The sequence below is a fragment of the Pelodiscus sinensis genome, chromosome 2, assembly GCF_052426305.1.
Source record: "Pelodiscus sinensis isolate ZL-2025 chromosome 2, ASM5242630v1, whole genome shotgun sequence".
Taxonomy (NCBI): Eukaryota; Metazoa; Chordata; order Testudines; family Trionychidae; genus Pelodiscus; species Pelodiscus sinensis.
This window is the reverse complement of record NC_143053.1, coordinates 36,228,247-36,253,680: the sequence shown is the minus strand read 5'-3', so window position 1 is coordinate 36,253,680 and position 25,434 is coordinate 36,228,247. Positions and strand designations below refer to the sequence as shown.

Here is a 25,434-nt window from a genome sequence, read left to right as displayed (position 1 = left end):
TTTTTCTTCACGCAGCAAGTAGAGTCAACCTGTGGAACCTCTTGCCAGAGGATGTTGTAAAGACCAGGACTTTAACAGGATTCAAAAAAGAACTAGATAAATTCACGGAGGTTAGATCCACCAATATTTATTAGCCAGAATGGGTAGGAATGATGTCCCTAGCCTCTGTCAGAGGCTGGAAATGGATGACAGGAGAGAGATCATTTCACAGATTAACTGTTCTGTTCACTCCCTCTGGGGCATCTGGCATTGGCCATTTTTGGAAGACAGGATACTGGGCTAGATGGACCTTTGGTCTGACCCAGTATGGCCATTCTTAAGTCCTTATGTTCTTAGGTAGCTGTCACTGTAGTCCTAATGTCAATGAGGCTAACTGAATGGGCTGGAAGACTCCCATACTTAGCTTTTGATGTCAGTGGGGTGTTGTATATAAGGAAAGCTGGTTTTATAATATGTCAACCAATTAAAGTCTTTATTCAGGCCAAGAGAAACAATGCCAAATTTGCATATTAAGATAAATTCCTCCCTTTCTCTCTGTAGAGGACTCGTGAAATTCCTTTTTAGAAGAATGGTTGCTTTTAAATCCATTAACGAGTGCCGGAGCAGGTTAAAATGTTCCCCTACAGGTTTCTGTGTGATACCATTTCTAATATCTGAAATGTGTCCATTAGATGAATCTATTAGCTATGGGGTGGGCAATAATTTTTAATGGGGAGACACTCCAAGATTATAGCAATCAATCATGTGCCACACTTATATGGACGGAGTCTGGGACAGAGATTGGGTGCAGAAGGGAGCTTGAGGTAGAGGACATGGGTGCGGGGGAGGAGGGGAGGGTGTGGATTCTGAGAGGGAGTTTGGATGATGGAGGGGGCTGTGATCTAAGACAGGCAGGTTTGGGGTGCCGGGTCCAAGAGGAGTAAGGGTGCAGAAGAGGATTCTAAACTGGGGAGGGGCTCTAGCAGGGGATGTAGGGGCTGGTAGGGAGTTGTGACATGGATGAAGGGGGTAAAAGAGGTTTTGGGTGGTGACCTGGGACAGGGACTTGGTGTGCAATGTCAGGGAGGGGGTAGGTGCCAGAAAGGATACTGGACTGGGGGAGGGGTGTAGGAGGGATTGCAGGATTTGGGAGGGAGTTGTGACCTAGGAGAAGGGGGAAAAGGGTGCAGAGGATGTGGGTGGTGGGATGTGGGTGGTGGCCTGGGACAGGTAGTTGGAGGGGACAGAAAGGGTGGGGTTCCAGAGGCAGGCTCTGGCCGGGAGGTGCTTACTTAGGTGACTCTCAGCCAGAAGCCCTGCAGGAACCTGAGCTGCAGTAACAAGATGCTCCAAGTGGCTCTGATCTGGCCATGGGAGGAAAGGAAAGAAGGCTTCACATGCTGCCCCTGCTCCCAGCAAGATTTATCAGCTCCGATTGGCTGGAAACTGGCCAATTGGAGCTAAGAGATTTTTTGGGGTGAGGGGAAGGGGGGAGCAGTGTGAGAAGTCTCCCTCCTCAGCAGTGTAGAGCGGAGAGCAGCTGCTGTTTAAAGTGTAAGCTGCTCTGTTCCTAAGGGTTCTGGCGAGGCGGCCACAGGCTGGATCCGGTAGCTTTGCAGGTCAGATCCAGCCCACGGGCAGCCTCTTGCCCACCTGGTATTAGTTGCTACCTCTGATGACAGCATGGCTTCAGCCTCTGGCAACCCTCCCACAACTCACATATCTCCCAGAAAGCAGGGTGTGATTAACACAGAGGAGGGAAGCCACATGATCCTCTGCCTTGTGCTGGCCATTCCACCTTCCACCCACAGGATCGTGCCCTTGCAGGCCCCTTACCATGTTTGCCTCCAAACCACGTGAGTCTAGAAGCAGTACAGTGGCTGCTTTAAAGCATAACTTTGGCCTTGCACAGAACACATCTCCATTGTCTATATAAATAGATTACATTTTAGGCTCTATAACGTATCTCCTGTAATGTGTGCCCCTGTAACTTTTCGTTACAGGAAGAACAGCAGGCAGCTTGCTGCATACTTTACCGGTTCCAGCAGCTTCCAGTACACACAAATCCAAAAGTTAAAAAGGACAGGAGAAGACATGTTTAAGGGGCAAATGAAATAGAGAAATACATTCCTGAAGGAGAAGCCACCAGACAGGCAGGAGAGGATAGCAGCGCAGCAAGACAGGAAAGCATGCAGGGATCTCCAAGCAAAGCAACAGGAAAACATCTTTTTGTCCCTGACTGCTCTGATGGAGCACCTTGCAGCAAGCCTGGAGAGGAACCCTCCACCCCATTCAGAACAACTTTCCCTCCTCACCAAGTTCCATAGCCTCTACCCCCAGGGACACCAGGATATTGGGGTAGAGAGGAAAAGGAAGACTCAAGAGTAGCCCTCACACTTAGCCTTCAGAGTCTCAGGAGCAGCATTCCCTTTAAGATTTACCATCCATGAGCAGAGTGAGTTTTGTCTTGTGCACCAACAATGAGGTCATGTGCGCTTGTTTGGATGTGTGCCACTGTGGTACCCATCAGAGACTTTCCCAGATAGCACCTCCCTGCAGCCATGTTGGAAGGGGCGGCGATCGCTTCACATCCCCCAATCCCACACCTATGGGAGTGCTGTTTTCCTGCCATTGTTTCCCCTGCACTGAGCACAGACTGAAAGCCAGAATGCTCATGCTAGCTCCTACTATATGGATACAGGATGCCTGGGCCTGTTTCCCCCCAGTAGCACAATCTGGACCCATGTGCTAGTGTTTAGCCCTGAAGGGGCATGGGTCTCTGGGGATTATTTAGGGCTAGGAGCAGGGGCAGGAATATTTTGGCTGAATGGCAAGGAAACACTCCTGACCCTGGAATGGTCTCTTGCAAGTGGAAGCCCCTTGGGACATTCAGACCAGACAGCAAAGGAGGAAACACGAGAGGGAAGATCCTGCCCTGACTAGGGAGGTGGCTGGATCACAGAGGGGCTGTTCCAGTTGGTGGCAAGAGTTTGGAAACACTAGGCAGGTGTCAGCATTAAGCCAAGGCGGCTGTTTCCCCCTGAGAGGGGCTAAACAGAGGGTGAAAGTTGACTGGGGGTAGGAGCTGCCAGCCTGGCCTTTTAGTTCTGGGCTTAGTCTCTACCAAGGGCCTGCTGGTGTGTGAATCCGAGACCTCTCTAATCCATGGCTTGCTTTGTGCAGGATCTCAGCCAGTCAGATCAGTCATGTCTCCTCATGGTACACCCCCACCACGTGGCTCCTCCGGTTCAGGCCCCAGCCAGAACAGCCACTGCTGCCATGCAGCTCCGGCCCCAGCAGCCAAAGCAGCTGGGCAGTTACTACATGGCTCCGGCTGCAGCCCTAGAGAGTCAGGGACAGCAAAGAGCTGCCCAACAGAGCCCCTGCTTGCCCCCCCCCCCCCCCCCCCGCCCACCAGCAGTAGTTCACCTGCTTCCACCAGCATACTTCTGAACTGCTCTGTTGAGGAGACAGGTGGGTGGAGAATTTTGTGTGTGTAGCCGTGCACCTTAGTGGGAACTATGCTCAGGAGACAAAGGCTGTCGTCCTCATGTTTCTAACTTTCTGGTCTGGGAAATCTATCTGAAGCAGGAGTTCCTAAGGATGCACCTTTCCCGAACATCCCAATGTTGATACTAGTGAAACAGCCCTTGTAATCTAACAGCACATGCAGCACCTTCGAGAAGTACCCTTTGAAGTCAATGTACTCCATGGGTAAAGTTGTCAGGGGCCAAGATGGAGATATGTATTCCATCTATCGCCCCACAGAAGTTAGGGAACCCCATTGCAGCAAAATCCTCCACTATGGTTTCCAAGTTTCCCAGAGTCACTACCCTCCATAGCGGGGCGAGGGGGTGGGGAGGAGGAGAGAGAGCGAAGGGACAGAGTCCACTGTTACAAAGCAGCCTCTCTTCGCAGGGGCCCAGTGGGGTGCTGGGCTGTCCCCGTGGACAGGAGCTGTGGCCACCAAGCAAATCCTGTCTGAAGTGGCCAGGACTGTCCGCTGCAAACAGGGGCTGATGGACTGACCGGAAGCCAGGACCGAGCAGTCCTGGCTTACGCTGATTGCTGCACCTCTGCATTTTGAATGTATTAAGAGCCCAGTAACTCTTGCATCATTTAAAATGCAGAGCTGCAGTGCGAGTGTCTCCGGGGCCAGCATTAGCCAGGACTGCTCAGTCCCAGCTCAAGTTGGTTCCTCTGGAGCTATCCCCACTGCAGCTCTACAGAGGTGCTTATCAACTGATCGTATAGTCGACACAAAATGTTCGACTATACAATTAGCCAGATAATCACATTTTAACATCCTTAGTGGACAAGCCTCTAGCTCACAAAAAATGCGTAATCAGCAGCCCTTTGGGCAATTTTGGCCAAGAACTGAATAGACATATCCTTTCACCTTAGAGGAAATCCCTTCAGGTCAAGGCTGAGGCACATTTTCAAGGCATCGAGGGGAGAAGTTATAGCCACTAGATACTAACCATCTTTCTGGTTTTCCTAATGTATATAATATTTAGCTTCCTGCTGGTTTTACAGAGTTAGTACTTCACCAGTGCAAAGCACATCTAAAGTTATCACTAATGGTAACCATGGAATATCTTCTCTATGATACTTACTTGTATGAGTACCCTTGTTGGCATTCTGGATACAGTCCAGGTTTGGCAGTTTCTCATTTGATAGAAAAGCCTGTGCAATGGCTGTATAAAAACTCCGTGCCACACCACTGCCTTCTCCGGGCTCATCCTTAAATGTAACTTTTACTCTGTGCACAGCCATTGGAGTTGTAGCACATCTGCGACCAAAATGATTGTTGAGCTGCCTCATCGTCTGTTGAATTAGGAGATCTCTATCTCGATCCACCTAGCAAATAATAGGATAAATTAAGTGTTTACCCTTCTGTAGTGACTCCCATATCAACATAAAAGTGTATTAAATCTTCAACAACAGGATATAAAAATATATTACAATGTTTTTATTCCATTCAACTTTTAAGTAAGTTATAAATCAGGAAAATAAAACTAATATTTTACCTCCAATGTTAAATCCCTGGATTGTTGGTTCCTAAGTTTTTCCATTTCTCTGCGGAATTTTGATTCTTTTACTTCAAAGCCACCTAACTCGGTCAAGATCTTTAAAAACCAAAATAATAAATTAGCTGTAGAATTTAATTCTACAAAATACAATTTTCAACATAGAAAATACATACCGATCCAGGCTCTGCTCCAACATCTTCCATGAACACTCTGCCAAACAGTTCTAAAGAAAGGCGCCAACGTCCTAGCAACATATCGTGAGAAATAACCATTCCCATGAAACTACACTGAGGCCTGGTAGAACAGGGAGAAAAAGAAAAACAAACTTGTAATACTTTAAAAATGCAAACACTAAGTTAAACCTTTGATATACTCAACTGAGTAATTTTTACTTTTGTTTAATCACTGCATTCAGAACAATTCCTTGATTTACTAGCATCTAGAAACAAGACCTTCAGGACTCCTGATGTTCCAGTTTGGACTGAAGTTTAAATGTAGAGGCTCAGATACCAAATATTAAATCCTTTGTTGTGAGATCTGGACAAAAGTTAAATTTTAAGCGGCATTGTAAATTACTGATGACAGCCACCATCTAGAAGAAAGGTCTTTTAATTGATAAAACTGAAAACTACAATACGGGATAGTTTGTTATAAGTGCTCCTGAAAAATACAGTTCAGATATCAGCTAGCACGCAATTTATAGCATTACCCCTAGTAAAAGTAATATATAGGAAATGGAGTAGATAAGCTTTCGCAAATTACTATTCATCACACAAAGCTGATAAGAGATACTTCAGAGCTTGCCCGATCAAATAAATCTGTGCCTACCATGTTGGTAACTTCCATTTATTTATTTTTTTAAAATAGAGAAGCTAGTAGCTGTACATTTTATGCCTAGTTTTCAAGCCCTAAATCTCCAAAGAGACTAGGGATGCAATAGTATAACTGTTTAAATAGTTAACTGGTAAACCAAGAGCTTATCAGTTACCTTTGTGGTTACATACCTATTCCTGGCCCCCCTCCCTGGGAGCTGGTTGCCATCCTGTACTGCAGGCTCTGCAATATAACACTTAAACTGAAGAATCTGCAGTGCAGCTGGCTCCTCAGGAACGGGGCCATGAGCAAGCTACCCCTGCACTCTGGCTACCAGCCCTGCTCCTGGGGAACCCACAGTGCGTAACTGTGTAACCACTGAGATTTTTAACAGTCATGTGCTTATCTAATTAACCGCTTTTAATATTCCTAAAAGAGACACCACTCTTCCTGAAATTCTGCATGCTGCATCTCATCTTACAATACAATCTTTCAGTAAAATTCAGAATTCTTCAGTTACTTCATTAATCTTATTCAAATGCTTTTCCCATTCATCATCTCTTCAGATGGGCTGGCCTAGAATCTCCAGATTTATTTTGCTCATCTAAATGAGAATTGCCTTTTATGATTTTTTTTGAGCGAGTAGTGTCAGAAACTGAATTTAAGTGCAAAAAGCATAATTAAAAAACACAGATGTATAAAAAGTGAGCTCCTCACTCCAGAAGCTGTGCTGAGCCAGAAGCAGCAGTATGGCAGTTGAGAGGGGGCATATGGAAGGATGACATGGAAACAATTTCAGATTTGGAAATGTATGTTTTAAGGAGAGGAGGCTGACATATGGAGTCATAGGCAGAGGAGAGAAAAACTGGTATCTCATAGGAAAATGAAAGGGATAGTAGAACCGCAGAGAACATAGAAAATGGCATGGAAAAGTAGTTCCAGGAAAACAGATGTTACATCAGGGCTGAGCAAGATGCGGCCAGGGGGCTGGATCCAGCCTGCCTAACACTTTGATCCAGCCTGCGGATTGCATCTGACCGCTTTCTATTTATATCCTGATGCCCATGCCACCAAATTTCCAGATGGTGGCTCCAGCAGCAGGATCCTATTTAAATGGCTTACAGTTGTCTGTTGCGGCAGTACCCAAGCAGGGACTGGAGCCACGAGCCCTTTAAATAGCAGCAGCAATCTTAGGTTGCTGCCAGGCAAACGCATTAGCAGGCTAGGAGCTGTGAGTGTTTTGCTGTGTTTTTAATTCAAATCCTCCAGCCCCAGACAACTCTGGGGGAAGGCTAGTTCCCAGGCTCGCCTCTTCCACCCTAAGCCTCGCCCTTTCCCGGGTGGAGCCAGCCCATAACCACTTACCAAAATACATTAAGTGGCCCCCTTGCAAAAATTACTGCACACCAGTGTTACATGATGCATATTCAAAGAATCTGTCTTACTTGCCAATGCTACTTAACCTTCTGGCACCCAAAACAACTATCCAAATAATTCATGAACTCCATGAATTAATAATTAACTTCATTTGTTAAACTTAACTATTTCCTAACTGAAACTAATGTATGGATCAGTGGAGTCTTATCACCCAGCACTGCCCCTTTGCATATGGAGTTGAAATTACTAGGGGATTGGAAGATTCCTTTTCTTTATGAAGGGATCTGCTTCCAAGGTACTTCAAAATAATTATTAATTATAAACAGTAAACACATCAATTAGCCATGTTTACATATATTTAAACAACATATATTGATTATTTCATAATTTCAAAGAATATGTTTACCTGGGGATTGATACAAATATTATTCAAACATAAAATGGATGGAGCTTTGACCTATGGTAATGAATCACGTGAATTACTTCGTTATGAAATATTTAGTTCTAACATGCATATTAGTTCTTGTATGTGTGCATCTACACAGACATTATTTCAAAATGCAGCAAGGGTACAATTTAGGTTCAGTTGGAGTTGTAACTTGCATGGGGTAATCGGCAAAAGAAAGTATGAGCAAAGCTGCTGCATCCGTTAGTTGTTCATTTTCAAACTCATTCTTTAAGGTTTAAAGAGAATCTCAAAAAACAAAGAAAATACAAACCAAAAAACCCACATAAAAGAATCATTTGGAATAACATTTTCAGGTGTGTAACAGACTCCACTGATGCATATCAACGTTAAGAATTTCCTAACGTGGTTTTGTAATTTTTTTTTTCAAAAAATGCTTTTAGTGCTTATAAAAATCACTGGATTATGACTTTTTAGATGCAAATCCCATCTAGAAGAGGCAGTAAAACAAACAGTGGAAGAACCAGCTTGTCTATCTTTCTTACTAGGGATGTGAAAGGTTAACCGGTTAACCAGTAAGCATCACCCTTAATGTGATGTGAACTTCACATTTAACTGGTTAACCAATTACTTGGGATTCCATATCCCTACTTCTCATGTACCTTAATCTTCTCTGGAGGGGACCAATAATGAAGGCAGGTCAATCTCTTAAGCCCATCAAATCATCTGTGATACTAGCTGAGACTCCCAATACATATAGCAATAGTGTCAATTCTGGCATGAAGCTTGGCTACGTAGAAAGTCAGTTAATACTCTGAACATACTATACAACAGGGGTCGGCAACCTATGGCTCATGAGCCAAATATAGCTCTCCACAGAGCCAAATATGGCTTGCAGCTTAAGCCCAGTCCCCCCTCGCAACAGGGAGCCTGTGCTAGCACTCCAGCCTTGCGCCCGCCCCGCCAAGATTGCAGTGCCAGCACCAACTTCCTGCGGTAGGGAAGAGAGAAAGCCCTGAGCCTTGCTGTGTGATCAGGGAAGAAGTGGAGTCAGAAACAGCTCTTATGCTGCTGCTCCCCCTGTCCTGGCTGCCTGGGAGTGCTGCCTGGAGGCTCTCTCTGCTGCTCCCATTGACTGGATTCCAGCCAATGGGAACAGTGTGGGGCGCAAAAGCAAGTGCCCCCCCATCATGTCCAGACCCCGCACTCCCAGCTTGCTCCTGCCCCTTCTTCCCTAACCTAACACCTACCCCCACTAGCCTGCTCCTGTCATCTCCCCCCTGGCCAGAGACCCGCCCCCTCCCCCAGTCTGCTCCTGCACCAGTCATTGTGCCTGCCCTCTCCCCCTTGGCCAGACAACCTACTCCCAAGTCTACTCCTGCACTCTACCTACCGGCACTCTACTGGGGGGGTTTTGGAGGGTATATTTTGTTTCTGACTTGTGTGGTCCCTGACTGGTTTTTCTGCAGGTCAGTGGCCCCCCCCAACCCAAAAAAGGTTCCCCACTCCTGCCTTTTGTTTTCAACATGAAGACAGAATTGAAGCCTTTTGTGTTGGACATAATATTCTACTTAGTTTACCAAACTTCATTTTAAATAAACATGAGAAAATTAAAATGCTTAATCTGTTTCGATTAATATTTCCTTTCTTACCAGTTAAATTATATGGTTCTCCCTAGCTGCAACACTAACAAAATGGATCTGGCAAAACTGTATAACTAACAGGGAATTTCCATTAGGAGTTGGTGGTCTGCGGAAAGGTTTGCATTGAGCTAGGTGGGCTACCAGGCCAAAAAAATCTGAGAACCACTGTTCTTTTCTCATTCCCAAAAATACACTTAACTTTTTAAATGAAAATGAAAAAAACTGAATTAATTAAAAAATGCGTAAAATGGGCCAGCTGGGGCATTCTGCTCATTTAAAGGGCTGGTTGAGGGCACACTGTTGGGGATGCGTTCAAGCTCCCAGCTGAGCCAGCAAGAGAGGCTGGTAGCAGCAGGTGCTTCCATCTGGCAGTGGCGGTCTGGCTCCAGAGCCCTTATCTGACTGCTGCAGCCTGTCCCCAGCCGCCGTGTCCCTGAGGCAGAACCCACAGCCTGGGAACTGCTGCAACAGCCTGGCCGTGGTGGCCCGGCTTTGGCTCAGCTGCAGCAGCCTGACCAACAAGGACCCAATCGGGGCTCAGACCCCATCTGGGTGCAGTGTCTTGTCCCCAGCCCCGCTCCTGGGACAAACCCCATGGTCTGGCCCCCATCTGGCCACAGGAAGGGCTGGCAGCTGCCCCCCTTCGGCCGAGGCACAAGTAGGAGAGAAGGCCACGATCCAGCTGCCTGGTCATGGTCTAGCCCCTTATCCAACCATTGCTGCCCTGGTGCAGCAGCCCAGCTCCAGCCATGTAATGTAATCCAGCCCCAGGGTCCTCGCCCCCCACATACTCTACTCCCCCCCCCCCCCAGCATCCTGCCCTACCTCCTGCACCTCCCATACTCCCCAACCCCCAGCCCTCATATACCTCAACCCTGACTCCTGCAACCCCACATACACAAATTGCACCCCCAGCAGTAGCAGATGTCCCTTTAAATAAAGTCTGTGAGTACTAGGGATGTAAGCAACTAGGTAGTTGAGTCACTACTCAACTAGTAGCTTCCCCCCACTTGCTACCTCTATCAGAGACAGTGAGGGGAGCAGGAGCTCGTGCTGGGGGGAGCCGGCTTAAAGCAGGGCACACCATGTGAATGCGAACCAAAGCAGTATCCGCTCACCCCAGGTTCCCCGCTGTGCCTCTGCTTTTTAAATATAGTAAGAGCCGCGGGCGGTTCTTGCTACATTTAAAAGGCAGAGGCACAGCTGGGACAGCAAACACCCTGCCTCTTATCAACTAATCAAGTAGTCGATAGAAATTCCATCGACTACTTTATTAGCTGATTACTCGAAATTTAAAATCTTTAGTGAGCACCATGTTTAATTTATGCTATTATTAATCATCAATAATATTAAGTTGTATATTTTAAGTCATGAAAATGGGCACTCTTTTACTGGCTGACGACAACTTTTCCTGAATTTTGATGTAGTTTGGCTCTTCGGTTACCAGCCCCAGCTATATAAGTAGTAAAAGACTTTCACTCCAATTCACCCGTCTTCCCATCTACCCCTGGCTCAATGGTATGCACTACTTTGCATCCAATCAACTTTGAAACAAATTTAGCACTATTTTATAGAATTACTTTTTACTTCTTGAATACCTGAATGATGTAAGTGGTGGCCCTTCACTTTCCGTCAGTCCTATCTCTGCCAACAAGCTACTTTTCAGCTGTGCTGCAAGATCATGAGCTGAAGGTCCTGGTTTTGAACTCTCAGATTCCTCTGTTGGCACATTTTGTTCCTCTCCTTCCTTCTTTTGCCGATTTTGCATGCTCATAACGTTTTTTAAATTGGCTGCATAAGACATTTTGGTTGGAAGAACCTAAACAAGGAATTTAGTTACACTTTAAAAGTAGACCATGAACCTTTTCAAAGTAGACATCCTTAAGAAAATGAAAAAAACTGAACACTATTCTTTCATTAACAGAGGAACATGCTTCTACCACAATTTAAGTGTGTAAAACTTTAAAGAATCTTTTATATATAATTTTCATGTTGACTTTTTATTGATATAGAACTACACTTAATGTATAATAGATTCAGCTTGCCCACCAATCACACTTTGCAGAATTTCAAGTACTAAAGCACTTTAAGATGGCAGTAGCTTGGGCTCTGGGTACAGGAAAATCCCGCCTTAGGGCCAACTCGCCCGAGTTGTGACCCCCCACACTTACAGCCATTTTTTTAAGTGCAGAAAGGGCCGAAAACCCCCGACCCGCATTTATGACAGCGCATGGCGCCTATCCAAAATGCGGGTTCAAGTTACAACGCCATCCCAGGAACCAATCACGTCTGAAGTCGGGGGCAGCCTGTAATTTAAACAGGACATTCTAGAGGTGGGAATTTTTATTTTATTCACATTTAAATTAAATCCATAAAAATAACTGTAGCCTTGGGGAAAAAACAACCCAAGCAGGCATTTGATTATGAAAGTTATCTGTTTGAAAGAACTTGTTTTGAACTGATAAAAATATATTTTGCACATTCATTTGCAAGTTTTAATATTTACCAGGCTATTTCAGACCCACCACTACTTTAAAAGTTATCTTCATGTTTTCCCTGTGGTGAAGCATTCACAGCAACTGTCTTATTGGTTTTAAAAGGATTACTCTGTATTATTAGCTTTCATATGCCTCATACTTTGAAATATAACAGAATTCCTGTAATTGTACCTCAAGGCAGTTTCTATCCACGGTCACTTCCATTAAGCATTTCCCACTGTTGGCAGAGGATGAATATAAACCCTGACTTGGACGACCAAACAGATCTTCTTTTCTAGCATTTGGCTGAAATTTAATAGAAGCATGCTGAGTAAATAATATACTTCAATTTGAAATGAAAAATAAACTACAAGTAAGTGCCCTCAGGAGTACAGTCTCTTGTGTCACCTGTAGAAGATGTGGCTGGTCTGCCAGAGGGATGGCTTCCGCCAGAGGAACTTCAAATGGATTAGGTGGAATACAACCAAGGAAGGTCATGGAGTCTGACCGTCGGAAGAATGGATGGTTTTGGCCAGTTTCTGCTGGGAGGGAGTCATCATCCTTGTCATTAAGTGTAGCACCTAAATATCAGAAAAGTTTTTACTCGTTAAAAAAAAAAAAAAACCCTTAGGAAAGGTAATACAAAAGTTACCTTAAGAGTACAAAAGCTTCAGAGGGGTAGCTGAGTTAATCTGTAACAGGAAAAACTTAAAACAACAAATAGTCTGGTAGCACTTTAAAGCTTTATAGCTTATATAGGGTGGGGGTGGGGGGCCACAATACAGTTTTTGTCCCAAACTCTATAGTACTTTTACAGGATACTGCCACAGTAAACCCAACTGAGAAGCAGAAAGGCACTCCCTCACATTTCCCTCGCACACCAGAGCCTAGTGGGACCTGGGGGCTAATAGATTATGAGAGGGAAAAAGCCTCCAGGCACCAGGTGCTCCAGCCCCAGGAGGGAAACTGCAGAGGGTGTGTGCACAGCTGGAGTGCTAGCTCAGGTTCCTCAATGCTTGGGGAGGGAGCCCTCAGGGCCGCTCCAGGCAAGCCACAGGTTGGATATGGCTCCCAGGCCTTATATTCTTGGCCCTCTGATATGCATAATACAAAACACTAATACACATGGTACTTTCAGAAGGGACCTGTGGCTAAACCTTTAAAAAAATGTGAAAAGGTCACTCTGAATTCAAGGATGAAAATGCAGCTAAAGTTACAGCTAGTAGTTTTGCAAGCTTTTGTTACAAGCCTCTAAATGGTTCAACACATTGCTCTGGGCTTAAACTTGTATTAAGCTTTATACCTGGACAGCATATTGGACAAGTGATTTCAAAAGCTTAAAGTGAACATTTTAGAATTTCAAATAAGTAACACAAATTAAACATACGTAGTACTTTAAAATAAATTCCGACAGACAATTCCTCCTTTATAACCCTGCCAAAACTCAAAATAAAGACTGCCTATTTCCCCTAGAAGAGCTAATAAGTATCAAAAGCATTGCTTTCTTCTGCATTCCCAAAAAATTCTCTGTGGTGCATATGTCAACTCCTGCAATGGAAACAGAACTCTGAACTTGCTAATGGTCGTATTTTGATTTTGGTGAAATTCTATTGATGTCAGTAGAGTTCAATTTGCAGAAGAGGATAATAGCCTTAAATTGTAGTTTTTATAAAAACAAGTCAAAAAAACAATCTTGGGTTTTCACCTGAGTACATCCATCAAGACCTTTTAAATTCTGTCTATTAAAAGCCACACACACAGAGGTTGGAGTTGCCATGATGAAATGAAGCCTAACATCAGACATCCTGTTCTTTTCACAAATTGAATACAACAGGTAGAGAAAGTGAATCAGCTTCCCCTATGGTCACACAAGTCAGATACAGGGCTGGCAATGTATTTCAGATCTCGTATCTTCCCAGTCTAGAGTCATGTTAGCTTAACCACACAATATCTAACTGCTATTTAAATGGCGTTGTGCAGTATCTGAGCACTTATTTTAAAGCCTGAATTTTCTTTCCCCGTAGTCACTTTAGAAAATAATCCAAAACAATCACTCAGATTATGGATTCTGTGCTCTTGCACAATGATAGCTGCTAGCACAATTCTGAAAGTGTTTGTACCAGCTTGGAATCAGGAGTCCTGATCAAGTTAAAACTTTTGTTGCCACTGTAAAAACATTACTGTGCAGAAATAATTCAGGTGCAATCATCTCTTTCTTCTATGAGGGATACATTGACAAGGAAGATACATACAATTAGGAAAAAGAGAAGAAATTGTGAAAGTGTTACCAGTAAATGGATTATTACTAAAACAGCTTTACTCCAAATATTTGTTTGTTCCCTCCCACCATTTATGTAGTTTATTGAAGTAGCAAAATTCCCACCCAAAAAAATATAGTTAAAGCTTTATTAAGTTGAGTCCTGTGCAGATATAAAATTTTTATCTGTATCTGAGTTGCAAAAATGATCTGCAGATATCCACATTTGCAGATAGCAATGCATATACCAAGGATATCTGCAGATTTGCAGGGCTCTACTATTAAGTTAAAGGGGAAAAAGCATAGATCATGTCCCATCTCAGTATATGGCAGAAATTTTGTCTCATACTAACTTTGATTTGTATCATCATCATTTTCATGTTCCGAATCTTCATTGTCGAGACCCAGTTCCAAGAGCTCCCGAGTCCTTTAAGAGAATAAACCAGTTAGTCCTTTTCAAGAAGCCATTTTGAAAATAACACTATTACCATGCAATAAAAGTGAAGGAATGCTTAAAGGGTGATTTACCTACCACATGTTTACTTCTCTGAAGATGGTGCCCTCCTTAATGTCAGCCTAACGGTCCATCACTGCATTATACCGGGAGTTGACTCTCAAAGTTTGACAGTATTTCTTGACTACTCTGACACTCTTCTCCCCCAACCCTCCCACATCACTGAAGCACTCCTACTTCTGAGTAGGACCTAAACTGAGTTGTGGCCTCAAATATTCAATGTTTTGTTTAGAAGAAGGCAGAATTCAATGGCATACACAAAGAAAAAGAAGAATTACAGCTTGAGTTTGGTAACAAAAAGGGGTCTACAGTGGATATCATGAAAAGGTCAGATACCTTTTGGTGAAAACTAAGTTCTATAAATCCTCTTTTGGAGACATTTTAGTATTAAACAATTACATCTATGGGATATTTAAAATATATTCAAAATGTACTCTTTTGGCATGCACCTTAAGTATGCTTATCAGTGGCACATAGTTAACCATTAGTAATCTCACCAATAATTTTCCAAATAAGCTTCAGTCTGCTATATGTCAAGTGAGTGAAGCTAAAATGGGGAAGTGTGAAATGTTATAGCTTATCCCTCTTTTAAATTTGAGGGAGAATACAGAGGTCATTAAAGGCACAGAAAGAAAGATTTGGAAGAAGTAAACACTGAAGTTACTTTCCTATAGGACGAGGTGATGCAGGAGTACAGCAATACAGTAGAGCCTTGGAAATGGAGGTTGTTCATAATTCTGTAATGTTCATAACTCTGAACAAAACATTGTGGTTGTTCTTTCAAAAGACTGCAACTGAATATTGACTCACTAAACCTTTGAAATTGTATTATGCAGAAGAAAAATGCTGCTTTCCTTTTTTTGTTTAAAGTAGTTTATACAGCACTGCACTGTATTTCCATTTTTGGGAGCAGTGGGGGGGTATGCCTGGGAGCAGTTGGGATAAGGAGCCAGGTAAGCACCCCCCATTATCCTTGTGCCCAGACCCCACACCTCCATTCCCCTCACGCACCTGTCCCATCAAAACCTGCACTCCCTCCCACTCCTGCACCTCCCTGACCTTCCAGACCCTCACCCTACTCCTGCACTCTCCCAGACCTCCCTCCACCCTCAGCCCGATCCTGCATCCATTTTGTCATCCTGGGTGGTTGGCTGGTGGTCCGCGGAAAGGTCTGCGTGTGTGCGGTGGTCAAAAGTTTGAGAACCATTGCTCTAGAATGATGAAGTGCTCCTTCAAATGGGAGACTTAAAAAAATAACTATTACAAAGCCAAATCCTTTTTCCACACTGGAGGCCACATGACTCAAATAGTGAGAAGTCAACAGAGAAAACACATCTTTGGAAAGTATTTAACTATTATCAAAGACAATTGTTTTGACAATAGTTAAATACTTTAGTATCAGGCATCAACATTTCTAACTAATCACTACTCTTCCATCAAGCAATGACACTGAACAGCAATTAAAGCCACACAAGCACCTAGAAGGCAAAGATCTATAGTTTAAATGACAACATTTCCTACTTCTAATATTGGGGTTTTTTTTATTCCGGTTCCTGAAAATCTTTTTGTATCAATCCCTGGTACTGTGTGGTACTTCTTTTATGTGCCTGCATCAAATGGAATTAACCCCTGGACAAACTGTGTGTCACATGGACCTATCCAATACCAGGAACTAGACTTAAAATTCAGGTAGATTGTTTAGCATTTTTGAGCACAATAAAAGCTAGTAAGTCATTAAAGCATCGTGGAAAAGTACTACTTGACAGAGGTATTATTTTTGAAAGTAAAATATTTTTTCATCACTACCATCACGAGAAAAAAAATGTGGAGTAAATTGCATGTCTTGGCTGGTAAGCTTTCACGCCAACTTTAGAAGGATGCTTTAAGGATATTTCAAAGTTTTGTATATTTGCTTTAGTGACCATAAATACATTTTACTACAGAAAATATACCCAACTTTGGATACGGTGCAATAGTTGGCAGGATGAGTGCCCAACTAATCTTTTGAATTTTCAAGCTCAAAGGATAGTAGCTTTCTGCTTCTTAATACGATTGTTTTTACTAGAGTTGGCTTGAATACCTTTTCCGTTCTAGCTGAGGAGTGTCCAATGTCGTCTGTTGGTTCATTGCTTTAATCCAATAAATAAGAGCCTGAAAAACGTATGCTACATGCTTCAGTGAGCAGACATCCAGAACAGGAAGAACATCTGAGTGCTCATCATTGTGAGAACGCATGAGAGAGAGGGCATAGTTGAGGAAGTCTCCACGTGCTGACATCATTCCTTGACGGGCACTAAGCAAAGTAGCACGTCTGTTGGGGGGGGGGGGGGGGGGGGGAGAGAATGATATAAAACATAGATAATATAGTGGTAAGATGCCTTAGAAATTCATATATGAGTTACATAAAGCATATGAATGCGTATCCTCAAATATGTATAATGCAAAGATCTTGCAATATTACCAGTATTCGGAACAAAGTACATTTAAAGCACAAAACCTTAAATTTAATACTTATAAACAGGCAAATGATTAAATGTGATTCATATTTTACGCTTATGACAAAAATGAGTTAATTTATCAGCAAGGAAAACATCTCATTTACCAAAATATATATTCATACTGAAGACAGGGCAGTAGTAATAATTAAGGAATCCTCCTGTTACATTACACAAATAATTATATTTTATGCTTGAAATCCAGAAACCCAAAAAGTTACACTGCAAAATGAACAAATGTATATAACTGAAATATGAAGTTTCACACCTTCTACCCTCAAGAGTTCTTAAACTAGCTTCCTCACGTGCTGTCATCCTCTCCCTTCTTGTTGAGTTCTGGGAAGCATGCAAGGGATGGTTTGGATGTCCAGGGTCACCAGCGGATGCTAGTGCAGAACCATATCGTAATTGAGCTTCAGTAGAGTCCATGATGCTAACCATCCAATTCCAAGTAGGAATAAGCTTTTCCTCTACATAGTTCTGGGGGGGAGCGAAAAAATGAGTTAGTAAAATCACAAACAAAAAACAAAATGCAATTGAAATAGGAAGTACTGACATGACATTTTAAATTCATGCAACCTGCTCTCTCCACTTGGACTCCCACTTCTGGAGAAGGTTATGAAAGCTACAAGCAAGTTCTACTCTGCTGTTAGCCGCTTTTCATAAATATCACTAAAGAAACATATAGCTTCAACCACACAACACTTCCTCATTCATCACTTTGGTAATCTTCACCAAACACTTTGACCTCAATCTCAAAGATCCCCATATTGTTTATTTGATATTGTTCATATACAACCTATCTCCCAGAGGCATCATTTTTCAGAGTTCTATTTGATGTATGTGGCCGGCAGGCCACGTGTGAGTAGTCCTGCTATAGGAGATAGTGTAGCTAAAAATCAACTTGCTCTTCAGCACTTCATATGGTGCCACACTTCTCTGTTACTTCCTCATCTTTTGTATCAAATTCAAGTTCCTTATCTCCCAACAACTCCCCTATTCCCAAGGCTTCCTCCTGGAAGCCACAGGTCTATTTTCCAAGTTTTCTTTGAGTCTTTCTCCATGCTGCCTCAGATTTTGAATTCTTTATCTCCCCATGTGACAGTTGTCATCCTTCTACCCTTTCAAATCCTTACAGTTCATCTCTTCTATAAGTGCCATCAAAAACTGTTATGTAATACCTCGGGGCTTAAATTAAATCTGCAACATCAGGGGGGTCCGAGGAGTAGAACACCAGGGATCTCTCAGAATTAAGATCTAAGTGGAAGGCTGAAGGAGGATAAGGGGTTGGTCCTGAATGGATGTTCCCTGAACTTCAAGGAGAACACTCCAGGTGAAGGGAGCAGAGAACAACTGTTGTGCCTACTTATGTTTACTGTGAGTTTGTTGAGAATGATTTTAGTGAAAGGTGGTGTTTTTGTTTTTGTTTGTTTGTTTTTTGGTGTGAGAAAGATTAGGAGGAGGGCAACTGGTGTACAAATTACACCCAACAGTGAGTTTCGCAAGCCACAATACATTATTTCTAAGTAATCAAACACGGACAGAAGGTGCTATAAAAATACAAAATAGCAATAATGTAAAGTTTGAGGGTACAATTTTGACTAAGATCTGAAAGTTTTACCCCAAATGCTCTTGGGCAATTGAATTATCCATACTCCAGAGTAATCTAATGTAATAAAAACATTTAAAGGTCTACAGCAATTAACTGGAATGCAAATACAAGGGCTTTTAAAAAAGTTAGCACAAACTAGCATCAACGTCTAGAATGTTTTAGTTGTATCATACCTGCAAGTTTACTGCATCCTGATAAGTCAGTTTCACTGCAGCAGGGATCTGGGAGTATACCAGATGATTGTATTTGGGAATTAAACCCATCAAATCAGATATCTGTCGGATCACAATACTGTACGCCCTTGCTAAACTGCTTGCAGATGTTAAATAGCTGCTTGCATTGCTAGCTTCTAAAGCTGCAGCTGCTGCTGCAGCACTTGTGCTGATGGTGCCACTTCGACGTAAGTTTGATGGATCGATATAAATCAAACCTGCTGAACTTGCTAAAGATAAGAAAAAGTAGGACATTATTAATGATTTTATATACTCTTTACTAATATTTGTGTTTTACAACAGAAAAAGTTATTAAACTAAACTTGTAATTAAACATGAATAATGTATTTGTACTGGGCCTGCAGCTCTAACTAGTAAAACTTAATACTAGTATCTTCTCAAAGCAGGATTCTACTGGTATTACTAAAATTCTAGTATTCTGGTAGTAGTAGAAATTAGTATTCTACTAATTTCTTAAGGAAAGCTTAAAACAGGCAAAGCACTTCAAGACTACGTATTCCTCTTAAGGTAAAGCAAAAAAATAATATAGGTGATGAAACCAATGAACTTAAAACTGAGTTTTATGGGCTAGTCTACATTAATGCTGTAAATCAACCTAAAATTATGCTAATTTAGTTATTTAATTTATGTAACTGAAGTTCACTCAAATTAGGTCAACTTACAGCAGTGTCTACATGCACTATGAGGGGAAATGTTCTGCTGACAATTTACATTTCGCCTCTCAGAGAGGTGAAGCAGAGATGTCAACAGGAGAGCACTCTGCCATCCACTTAGGTTGTCTTCACCAGACCTACTAAATTGACACTGCTGCATTATTCATAGCACTGCCAATTTAGTTACAAGTCTAGACAGGCCTTATTAAACACCAAAACCACTTGTAAATGATACATATTAGTTCCCTGTGCTAAGACTTACCTGCTGGGGCAGATGTACTTGATGGAGCCGTGCTAGTTGTTCTCTGATTCTGGGTGTTACGGACAGCCCACTGCATTGAACGGGGAGCTTGGGCAGCACCATTGGCATGAGAGCTATTTGTGGTTCGCTCTAGAGGCTCGTCAAGCATGAAGGTCTCCTGCTCTATGTCATCACTCTGACTACTGCTGCTGTCTGAATCACTGGAGTCATTTGACTGAGAATCATCCTCAGAAAAAAATGCTGGAACACTGCTCGCACCTATGAAGGAAAAGAATGTTTATTGTAATTCACTTATAAGTGATCCACAGTAAGACTACTGTACATATGAAATGTTTGACAATGTCTTCCTGAAAAGTTACTTTTTTAACATTCAAATATACCATGCTTACGGAACATCCTGAAATGCATTCTAAGCAACTGCCTTTAAAATACTAGTGCTAACTTTGTCTTTTCATAAAATTGCTGTGTAATCAAATTAGTTTTACTTCTTATGTTTTGAAAGAAAGTTAAATGAGCAAAGGATCATTTTAATTAAACCACAATCCTTTTCACTAACAAGTAATAGAGCAGAAAGTCAAAGTACACATTTGACCTTCAGATGACTTCAACACTGATTCAGAAGGATCCTGCTCCCAAACAAGATGATAAAAACAATTGCACACAAAAATAATGAAAATTATATGTTAAATTACATAAAAGTAGTGTTCAAGTTACGGAAGAAAGGACACTGGCTTTTACAACACTCCCACGTATTTTCATACTGATGCTAACAACAGCTGCACAGCAACAGAAAATCATACTACAAAAGCCCTTTTCTCATAAGCACTTCACACTGCCTTTTCACTGTAAACAAATGCAAGATATTAAGAGAGAAAACTGAGGAGGAGACTCTTCAGAGGAAAGATTACAGGAGGAAAAGTCTCATGTCTATTTCTATTTTAACTGAAAACTTAAATACTCTTTCCCAACATTTCTCCTGCATTTATTCCCAGCCCTTTTACTGCATTTTGCACTAAGCAGCATGTGACCCTCAAAGATTACTAGTCAACCTCAAGTACAGAAAGTCTCTCCCACCCTATATTTAATCAGTTAGATCCTTTCCTTTATCATATATACCTAAATCCTGGCATCCTGGCATCCAAATTTAAGACTGAATCTACACTACCCAAGCTAATTCAATGTAAGTTACACTATTCTAGCTATACAAATAACGTAGTTGAAGTAGATACAGCTTAGGTGGACTTCATGTGGTGTCTACACCACTTGACGACTTACCTTACTCCTCTCATTCAAGTGGAATATCAGAGTCAACTGAGGAGCACTCTGTGGTTGATTTAGCGGGGCTTCTCTAGCTGTGCTAAATCAGCCTGCACTGCATTGATTGAAGCAGCACTGATTCCCATTAAGTGCAGACACAGTTGATGAAGAACAATAGAAAAGAGGATAAAATAGTGTACCTGCTTCTGATCCTGCAGTAGCTGCAGTGACAACACTTCTGCGCCCACTAGCATTGTCCTGGTTGCTGTGGTTACTCTCACTGTCACTTTCTGTTTCAGCTGCTGCTAGTAGATCTAGCTCCATGTCACTGCCTATAAAAATGTTTTAAAAAACTCCACAATATTAACATCTGATGCTTAATGGAAAATAATTTAATAGCAAAAGAATTTGTGTACCCTGTATATTTATCACACCCCATGCTTGTAAGAAAGCACTAAACATCTCAACACCATCTCATTTCTACACTTTTAAGTTATGAGAATAAAGAACTCAAGCCACAAGATTCTGCATTTGAAGTGGCACTCAGCATTAATTTTGCGTTCTCTGCATATCTATTAGATGGTTCTTAATTATAGGATCACGGTCTGTTTCAAGAAATAAAATGTACAGAAAAAATGAGTATCTGATTTATCTTGGGAACAGCTGGAGTCTTTAGGTAATCAGTTTGATGACAACATTTAGTTTGTCACATTTCAGTTTTGGACAAACCCAAATCTGGATAATTAATATTACCTGCAAATAAAATGGTTCAAAAGGAAAAGCCACGGCATTCCTACATTTAGAAACATTAAAAAATGCCATATTTCATCAGACCTGTGGTCCGTCCAGGCCAGCACACTGCCTCTGACAATGGCTCTACCAGTCAATTCAGATAAAAGTGAAGCTGTTTCCATAATAGATAACTATGGAACAGTTTGCCAGAGGAAAAAAATCTTTCCTAACCTAACTGTTTGTAGATGTCTTAAGACCTCAAACATAAAACCTAATATCCATCTTATTTTTTTTATCTGCTATAAATATACGTTAACACTTAATATTATTCTTTCCAATCTGTATTACAGAATAACCAAATGCAAAGTATTTGGTTTGCCATTATTCTAATCATTGCGTCACTTTGCTATATCTCTCTAATACTCCTGTCTTCTAGTCAACTAACCTCAGTAATTGTGTCATTTCAAATTTTTGCCATTTCCTGTTCACTCCACTTATATCAATAATTGTGTCTTTTTATGAATCTTTAGGGCACACCACTGAATATTTTCTCCTGTTTAGAACTAACTTTACATTCGTTTTTTAATCTATGCCAGCTTTAGCCCATAAGTCTTGTGACAGACTTTGTTCAAAGACTTTTTTGAAATTTCAAATAAATTAAATACACATCAGGTTATTTTTCCTACTACTTTGCTGACATACTAAAAAGAATACATTGGAGAGGCAAGATTTTCCTTTGCAAAAGTCCCTGTCACTTCCTGTTCTTCTAAGTATTCTATAAATCACTATAATGGGTGCTTCAAACAGTTTATCCAATACTGAAGTCTCACTGTTCCGTAATTTTCATGACCTTCCGCATCACCCTTGTAAAAAAGGGGATACACCATTTGCCATCCTCTAGTACAGCAACTGATTTTTATGTGAAACTGAGCATCTTTATTAGAAATTCAGTCATTTCTTTCTGAAGCTCCTTCAGAACTCATGGATAAACATCAGGGACTAGAGCAATTTGTTAGTTTTTAACTGTCAGTTTGATCCATCACTTTGTAACCTTAATCTCTATTAATAGCCCATGTATTAGCTAAAAGGAGAAGCTATAAAAAGGTATTCTGTGCTGAGAAGACCAATGCTAAGAAGCAGTTAGCTTCTTTGCAATACCGTGGCCTCCTTAAATGTTCCCTTTATTCCTTGACAGTTCAGTAAACGTATCTGTTCTTTCACAGGCTTCCTGGCTCTGATATATTTAAATTTTAATTTATGACTTTATGTTATATTATTGCTGGAGTATTAGTAGCAGCTGTTCCTACCTACATAAAAATAACATGTTTCTCTTATTCTTTGGGAGGGGACTTTTATGGACTGGTTTGTCCAGAGTCTTGGTCTTTAAAGCAGTGGGGTACGAGGATGGAAGGGAGGAGGAAGGAAAGACGCTTCTTTTGTATTATAGGATAAAATTGTTAATAAAGAAATGGCATATGGATGAAAAGTGCATACCGTCTTCATCATGCTCATCATGTTGTCCTTCTGCTTCAGCATTTTCTTCACCGTGTTCTTCTTGCTCATCATGGTGGTCTTCTTCTCCAGCTACTCCCTCAACCACTTCAACCTGGAAAATCAGGGGCGGCAGGTATAATAGATGGGGGAGTGCACTATCTTCCCAAACCACCAGCCTGGCCCCAACCAGACACCGCCCCCGAACACCTACTGTACATGTATTGGGAGCAGAGTTCCTCTGCACCCTGAGCCTCTGCCCGCCTCCCCATGCTCTGGGGCAAGGGAGGCTGAGGCCATGCGCCTGCTTGCCTGCTCACCCTGTGGTGCTGAGGGATCCCATGGCTCCCTTCCTGAGTAGAAGGGCAGAGCTGGGCCTTCCCCCGCCCTACCTTCACCCACTGCCAATGTGGAAAATAGTTTTTATTTTTATATTGTTAATATTTCTATCTTAATTCTGTTTAATTACAAGCTGTCTGCTTTTTCCAGAATTTGGTTCTGGGAATCATACTGCAAAGTGACAATGCTGTACAATGCTACAGCAATACCAGTATAAAATGAGCACACAATTCTCACAGAGGTGAGGAGGATGAAGGCATTTATTTGCACTGGTCTGTATAGCAGGCCATTTGATGTTGCCAAAAGAAGTGATATAGAACAGACAAGGCACCCAAAAATAAAGTTGCCTTAGACATCAGATTCTAATACCGAAAGAGAAATGCTGGCCACAGACATCACAATTAACAAATCCATACATTCAGAAAGGATTAATTTTTTATCATCCACCTAGAAAACTACAAGGGATCTTATCCAAAGGAAGACATCTCTTGGTGAACCTATGCTCTGAAATCTACCATATGTTAACAGATTGTTATAACAAAATAGCATCCAACGTACTTAAAACATGCAGTGTGCAAAAGACTGAGCGTTACTTTAATAGCATTCTGAATCACGTTCTAGTTTTGCAAAACTCAAACTTATATTAATATATGTCTTCACATCACTCAGTCCAAACCCACTTCCATAGCAATACTGAACCATGTTGTAATCATGTCAGATGCCACTGTCTCAATGCAGACTAGGACCACACTTTTTTCCAGTGTATACCAAACCGTGCTTAGAGCACTGGTGGAGACCATGCAGTCTTAATACCATGTATAAGCTCAAGTAGGGATGTTAGATAGTGATTAATTGAACAGTCATGTAACCACACAAAATACTGTAAATTACACAACTATTTGATAGTTCCTGAGGGCGGGGCTGGCAGCCAGTGTGCTCCTGGCCCCACTCCCAGGGAGTCCCCTGCCATCCCACACGGCTGTCTCTCTATCAGAGGCAGCAGAGCAGAGTAGCAGGCAGAAGCCAGTCTGCAAGGAGAGCTGGTTTAAAAAAATCAACGCCCCTCCTCCGCCGTGAAGACCAGCTCCCGCCTGCTGCCGCCTCTGTACTGTGGTAAGCCCAGGCACCTGTCCATGGGGGGGTCTGAGATCCCTGCAGACAGAGGCTGCACCAGCATCTCACAGAGCAGCCCCTCCTGGCTGCCCCCACCACCTCTGATAGGCCCTTGTGTATCGGCTCCTGCCCGACAGATGCAGCAGTGCATGGGTGAGGGTGAGGGTGAAGGAAACGGGGGAGGAAGCAGCTCACATGAGCTGATATGCACAAGGAGCTGGCTTTTCCACGTGTACTGGCTCCCATCTGCCCCCCATACCGTCCAGGCTGCTGCCTCTCTATCAACAACAGCTCCCGCTCCCCCAGCTTGCTGCCTCTGAAACAGAGGCAGCAAGGGAAAGGGGTGGGCATGTAATCAATTAGATTAACCAATAAGCCCAAGTTTTTCGGTTAATAATGTACTCAACTACACACTGACATCCCTATGCTCAAGTTCTGAATTTATAACCTTCTAGCTCAGAGGTGAGTGCCATTGATTATGCATCGATATTAAAATATCAAAATGCACATATGTATCAAATGGAGAAAATTAAGATAACCTCTTCTACATCTGCTGATACAATATCATCTTGCTCTTCATCTCTGCCGCGAACTGGCTGTGACTGGCTGATCCGTCTCTGCTGAGGATTCCTTATAATGTAGGATGACTGAGACTGACTGGAACTACAAAAACAAAAACAAAAAACCCCACATGAGCAAATTACTGCAACAGAAAAAACTTCGGTGTAAATATGTTATACAAAATAGG

General features: G+C 42.2%; 1 protein-coding gene across 10 annotated transcripts in view; it reads right to left on the bottom strand.

Annotated features, from left to right (window-relative positions):
• UBR5 (ubiquitin protein ligase E3 component n-recognin 5) overlaps positions 1-25,434 on the bottom strand; it is a 167,468-nt gene that overhangs the window by 19,669 nt on the left and 122,365 nt on the right. For all 10 annotated transcript variants that reach the window (XM_075920248.2, XM_075920252.2, XM_075920251.2 and 7 more), the window contains 14 exons: positions 25,226-25,349; positions 23,238-23,349; positions 21,212-21,343; positions 19,755-20,012; positions 18,780-19,048; positions 17,263-17,474; positions 16,580-16,810; positions 14,339-14,412; positions 12,137-12,309; positions 11,921-12,034; positions 10,850-11,070; positions 5,186-5,306; positions 5,010-5,108; positions 4,596-4,839 (listed from right to left, as the gene is read on the bottom strand). In XM_075920248.2, the coding sequence (XP_075776363.1) occupies positions 4,596-4,839; positions 5,010-5,108; positions 5,186-5,306; positions 10,850-11,070; positions 11,921-12,034; positions 12,137-12,309; positions 14,339-14,412; positions 16,580-16,810; positions 17,263-17,474; positions 18,780-19,048; positions 19,755-20,012; positions 21,212-21,343; positions 23,238-23,349; positions 25,226-25,349 (2,384 nt within the window). The remainder of the gene's footprint in view (positions 1-4,595; positions 4,840-5,009; positions 5,109-5,185; positions 5,307-10,849; positions 11,071-11,920; positions 12,035-12,136; positions 12,310-14,338; positions 14,413-16,579; positions 16,811-17,262; positions 17,475-18,779; positions 19,049-19,754; positions 20,013-21,211; positions 21,344-23,237; positions 23,350-25,225; positions 25,350-25,434) is intronic.